The 6061-nt window shown below is 57.4% G+C and overlaps 1 protein-coding gene across 1 annotated transcript; it reads right to left on the reverse strand.

The window, feature by feature from the left end:
* Positions 3649-5147, reverse strand: LOC109838761 (ribosome-binding protein 1-like). The gene is made up of 3 exons (XM_020407180.1): positions 5062-5147; positions 4308-4970; positions 3649-4216 (listed from the first exon to the last, which is right to left on the reverse strand). The coding sequence occupies exons 1-3, from the start codon at positions 5145-5147 to the stop codon at positions 3649-3651; spliced, it is 1317 nt and encodes a 438-aa protein (XP_020262769.1).

The following is a 6061-nucleotide window of genomic DNA, read 5'->3' on the forward strand; positions in this document are numbered from 1 at the left end:
ATAAATACAAACCTCTCATCAAAAACAAAATCAATAATCATGAAAACAAAAGAATTTGACCAAAGAAAAGGAATTGTTTTCATGTTCAAAAGTTTAAAGTATAATTTTTCAAAACCAAGAAAGAGAAGGGAAAAAAAACATTAAAATTCTTGGTTTAAAAATCAAATTTGTTTTGGTACCCAAGAACTCTTGGTACCAAAAGATTTAGGGACATGACCCCTATCATTTAAGCTCAAAGCCCTTGGGTTATGAACCCATTTGGGCGCATTTAGTGCACGGGTCCGGTCATAGCAATAATTATGCAAATAACCCATTCGATTGCAATAAGTGCAATGAAGAGGATGCATTTGGTTATGTTGACCATGTGGATGTGCACGAGAAACATTTGAAACATTTGCAAACATGGATGATCTTTTAAAATTATTTTGCAAATGTGAAACTCTCTTTAAATCAAAACAAAATTTGGCCAAATGACCAAATCTACCACAATGATCACATCTATACACATGAGCATTGCATGTGTGTGTACATGTGATGAAGAAGAAGCCTTATGAGATGCACAAGAAGGATTAATATTCTTATGTTTTTGTGCATCATAGCAAAACTTAGCTAAATGACCTTTACGATTGCAAATAGAACACTTATAAGTTTTGCTATACAAGTGTGCAAAGTGTACGTGTTTAGAAGTTGTGTAGTACGAGACTTTGCACCCAAGTCCATAAGTTTCTTATTATCTACAATGCATGTTTTAAGGGTTGAATCTAAAGATGATATGCGTTCTTTAACATGATCCAACTCATTGTTAGGCATACAAGTATTGGAAATAGAAGTAGATGAAACATGATCATATTTGAATGAATTAAACTTATTTCTAATTATTTTTACTTCTATCATGGCATTATTATAGGCATGAGTTAAGCTAGCAATAGATGAAGTCAATTTTTCATTCCATCTTCGGCCGCTCCCCGCCTCTCCCTCCCCCCCTCCTCCTCGGTGTCCCCGTGTCTTTCTCCCGTGCTTCTCCCCCTCCGCCGCCCTTACTCCCTTGCTTGTTCTCCCCCGGCTGCGCCGTCCCTTCCGGCCTCTTCGTCCCGCCCCCCCCCGCCCGCCCCTTCTCCTCTGCTGCCCTTCCCCTCCGCTCCCCCGAGTTGTGTCTGCGGCCCGCGCATCTCGCCTCCCCCATCCCCTCCTGTCGTTCTCGCTCCCTCCCTGCTCCTCCCCTCTCTCCCTCGCTCGCGTCGTTTCGCCCCTTTTCCCTCTCGTCCCGCGTTGCCGGGCGCCTGCGTTGCTGCCCCCGCCCCCCTCGCTTGCCTGCTCCTCCCGCTCTTAGTCGCCTTGCCTCCCCCCCGCTCCCCGCTGCCTGCTTCCCCGCTTCTTCCCCCCCCTTCCCCCCCCTCCCCCCGTTATTCCTCCCCATTGTTCCCCTCTTTCCCCCCTTCTGTTTGTTTTTTTTTCTCGCCTTGCCTGCCCTGGGGTCTTCTCGGCCGTCGGCCTCTCCGCGCCCACCCACGAGCCCCCCCCTGCCCTCCGGCCTCCCGCCCGCCATTTCTGGCCCCGGCTCGCCTCGCCGTTGGGCGCCTGCCCGCCCGCGTCGTCCGCCGCCGACCCGCTCGCCGGGCGCGGCGCCCTGCTCATCTGTCGTTCTGCGCCCCTGCCCTTTCCGGGTCGCCGGTGCGGTGGCGGTCGCCCGCCCTGCGCCTTCCCCGCCCCCGGTTTTCCCCCCTTTCCCCCTTATGTCCCCTATTCCTTTTTGCCTTCTGCCGCCTTCTGCCCCTTTGGGCCTTGTCTCTCGCCCCCTGTCCCTGCCCCTGTTCCCACCCGCCTTTTTCCCTTGATCTTTCCGCACTTTGTGCCCCCTGCCTGCCTTTTCCCCTCGTTGCCCGCCCGCCGCCCGTCCGTTGCCCTTGTTGCTTCTTTTTGGCTCCCCGCCTGTTTGCCACTTTGCCCCCTGCTTCTCTCGCCTTCCTCCCATCTGGCTCTGACTTTCTTGTTACGTCCCGCTCCGCCTCTTCTATTCCCCCCCTTGCCTCTGCTATGGCCCTCTCATCCCCCCCTCCTCTGCTTGTCCCCTTCCCTCTCCACTTGTTGCCGCCGCCCTCCTCTCTCGGAGCCCCCTCACCCTGCCCCCTCGTCTTTTCCCGCTTCTATTCCTTTGTTTTCCTCTATCCCCTTCGCCCCTCTTCCCCCCCTCTCTTGTCTCTCTCTCCGCTCTCTCTCTCCGCCCGCCTCCCCCGTGTCTGTTTGTGTCTCCTGCTTGCGGCTTCCCGTCCTCCCCCCTCCTCTCACCTTCCTCCCGCTCCACTTCCCCCCAGGCTTGCTCCATTGCTCTTCCTATGCGCCTGCCCTTTGGTCCGCCCGTTGGCGGCTGCCCGGCTCCCGCCTTGGCTCGTTGCGCAATTGCCTTGTCCGCTGGCTTCGCCTCGCCCCCATTTCCGCTCCCCCGCTCTCCTTTGCTCTGCTCGTTCCGGCTTACCTCGCCTGGTCGCCCCGCTCCGCTCCGTTGTTTTTGTCCTCTGCCTCCCTCCGCACCCCCGCCCTGCCTTCCCCCTTCGTTCTCCCTTCTTTCTATCCCTGGCCGCTACCCCGCCGCCACCCCTCTGCCCTCGCTTTTTGCTGCTGCCCAGCTCCTTTCCCCGCCTGGCCTCTCCTGCCTGCCCGGCCCTCCCCTCTCCCGCTCATCCGCTCCCATGGGCATCTCGCTCCCCCGGCTCGCCTCTCCTCCCCCTCTTTCTCGCCCTGTTGCCCCCCTCCCCCCGCGGCGTCCCCCGCCCGGCCGTCCGACGCTGCGCCGCTCGCGCGCCTCCCCCTCTGCCTTCGGGTGCGTCTCCCCCCTCGCCCGCTCCATCGGCGGATTAGGCTGCCCCCTCTCCCCGGCCCTCTCGCCCTCTCTGCCCTGCCGCTCCTGGCGCCTCGGTTCTTTCTAGACTATTTTCTGCGTGCGGGCCCGCCTCGCTGCCCCCTCGTGGCTCCCCGCCCCCCTGCCCGCTCCCCCACGGCCCTGCGACCGCCTCTCCCCTCTGTTCCTTCTGCACGCACGTGTCTCCTTCGGCCGCCCCCCTCTCCCTCCCCTCTCCCCGCCTCGCTTTCTGGCCCTCCCCCGCCGTCGGCCCCTGCGCTTCCATGCCCCCGTTGTTTCCTCCTGGCCCCTCCCCCCCCGCCTCTCCCTCCCTCCTTGTCCCCGCCCTGCTGTTTGACTCCCCCCCCCCCTTCTTTTGTCCGCCCTTGCTGCCCCCCCCTTCTCGCGCTCCCTTCTCCGGGACCGCGCCTCGCTGCTCCCTTTGCGCGCCCCCCTCTCCCTCTCCTCCTCCTCCGTGCGGTTCTCCTGCTTTCCCCGCCCCGTCAGCCCCTGCCCACACCTCCTTTTTCCGCGTCGGCCCCCGTTCATCTCCCGGCTCTTGCGCTTGTTCCCCCCCTCTCTCCTGGCCTTTTCGCCTACGGCTCCCGTGCTTTGGGCCTCCAGCCCCCCCTCCCCCGGGGGTTCCCTCCCTCTCCCCCATCTCCTGGGCCCTTCGCCTCCCTCGTGCCTGCCCCCCCGCCTTGTCTCCCGCCCGGTTTGTTTTGCCCCTCCGATTTTTCCCCTGCTCCTTTTCAGACCTCCGGCCCCGCCCGCCCCCCTCCGCCCCCTCCCCTTCTTGAGTTTTCCACCTCCTATTTGCCCCCGCCTTTCTTGTGCGGCACGGCTTGCGTATGGCCTGCGCCGCCATCTCCTTGCCCTGCCCCGCCCTCGGGTTCTGCGCCGCTCATTGGGCCCCTCTGCTGGCACCGCTCTCCCGGTCCACCCACCCTTAGTGTCCACTGAGCCTTTCCGCTTGCACTTCGTTGCCTGCCCGAGCCCTGGTTGCCGTTTTTGTTGACAGCCTGGAGCTGTGCCCCCGCGCCCGCTTTCGACCCCTTTGCCCCCTGGGCTGTTTGCTTTTCCCCTTCTTTTGCCCCTTGTGCCCTCTCTATCCCTGCCCCCTTTGGCCCCTGCCCCCCTGCGCCCTCGCCCTGCTCCCCTTTCCTACCTGAGGCCTGCTTCTGCTGCCGCCTGCTGACAGTCTGTGCCTGTGTCCTGTGGCCCCTTGTGCTGCTGCAGCTTGTCCTGCGCTGCCCCGACGGGTTCCTCTGCGGCCTTTGTGGGCTTTCTGTGGCATACTCGCCCCCTTGTCGGCTCCCTGGGCCTTTTCGCCCCCCTGGAGGGGCCTTTTGTCCCTGCTTAGCTCTCGGCCTGTGTGTCCTGCTGATGTCCTATGTGCTCGGTGTCAGTCGAGCCTGCCGCCTTCGGGCCGCCCTGATCCCTCCGCTTATCCTTGTTCAGCGCGCCATACCTGTTTTTCCCGGTTGCCATCTCGCCGGCTCGCTCTGATGCTGTTTCCCTTGCCTCTCCCTCCTCCTTGTTGCATCCCTGTCTTGGCGCCTCGCCGTCGCGCCCTGGCTGGCTTCCGTTCTGTCCGCGACTCCCCTTTCCTATTCTCTGGCCCTTCTCCTTCTCGCCTGGTCTGCCTTCTTCGGGCCTGCGTTCCGCTCCGCCCTGGCTGCTTGTGTCCTTTTTTTCTTTTCGGCCCCTTTCCCTCGTCCTCCTGTTTTCTTCAGCCTCGTCCTTTTCTATTTGGGCCCTGCCGCTCCCCTTTGGCACCCTCTCCCCTCCTGCTCGGTCTTTTCCCCTTCTCCACTCCTTGCTATTTCCGCTGCCTCCCCTTCTTTTGCCCTTTAGTATCGGCCTGCGCCCTGCTTTCCTATGCCCGTGCGTTCCCTCCCTCGCTCCCTCCTTTTCGCCTGGCCCTGGCTTCCTCGCACGCGCGTTCTCCTCTGTGTGGATCAGTGTGCCTGCTGCCTCGCACCTGCCCTTGTCCGAGCCTGCCTCCCGCTTGTTGGCTGCCTGCCCCGTCCCCCTTGCGTGTGGCTTCACTACCGCTTTCCACCGTTTGTCCGCCGCTCTCCACCTGCCCCCTGTTGTTCGCCCCGCCTGCGTCCCCGGGCCTTCCGCCCACCTTCTACCCCCGCTTGTTGCATACTTTCACCCTTTATTTTGTTATCCTGCTCGGCGTCCCCTTGGCTTTCTCCTCATGTGGCCATGTGTACGGCCACTCTCCCTTCCATCCGATTGCTCTTTCTCGCTTCACCCAATCGTTTCCATCTAGCAGGCCCACTTGTGGCATCGGGCCCATTCATGCATATTGAGGAGGCAATTATGGAGCAATATTTGATTCATAGCCTAAACGAAATATATTCATATTCATGATATATATGTGAAAATATGCATGCAAGACGAAAGTAATCTTAACTAGATTAGCACAAATAAGATAACTTGGATCTTTAACTCAAGGCGGTTAGACCTTTAAATTAAATAGTACCAAGCTCTGATACCAATTGTTAGACCCTAGAGGGGAGTGATTAGGGTCTTATGCTAATCTAATCTGATTAAATGCCAATTAAAACTTATTAACAAGTTATCCTAGCAAGAGTGAAATATAACAAGATATGTAAGCTAGGATAAGCAATATGAACAACAAAGAGATATATCCTACATGATAAAAATATATATGCAAGGACATATAAACTACACAAGGATAAACAATCTAAACAAGATAGTGGATGATATAGAAATGAGCAATGCACAATGGCGATATAAGATAAGAACATAAATATGAATGAACGCCAAAGCACACTCAAACAAGCAATATGATCACGGAGTTCGGACCTTCCGTCCTACGTCTCCGCTCCCCACTCCCGGGGAGAAATCCACTAACACAATCCGGTTTGGAAGCCGGAACTTCTTCTACACACTCGGTTTTCTAGCTAACCGAAAACTCTACAACTCACACTCTTGCAATCACACTCTACACCCACTAAGTGTTGGACCTAGCCGTGTCTCCCTCAAGTGCTCGGTTACAACCTCTCTCTAGGCACGTCAACTGACGCCACTCATCTTGGGACGATCCCGACTCTCACCACACACTCCTCTCGGTGTACAAGTATATTACAAAGTGAATCTCACAATAAGCACAATATAAGTCAATTGATTGTTCTCTAAACAAGGTGAGAACCCAATTAAGCACAACTCCTAGTCACAAACCCACAA

The sequence above is a fragment of the Asparagus officinalis genome, chromosome 1 (assembly GCF_001876935.1).
Source record: "Asparagus officinalis chromosome 1, Aspof.V1, whole genome shotgun sequence".
NCBI lineage: Eukaryota > Viridiplantae > Streptophyta > Magnoliopsida > Asparagales > Asparagaceae > Asparagus > Asparagus officinalis.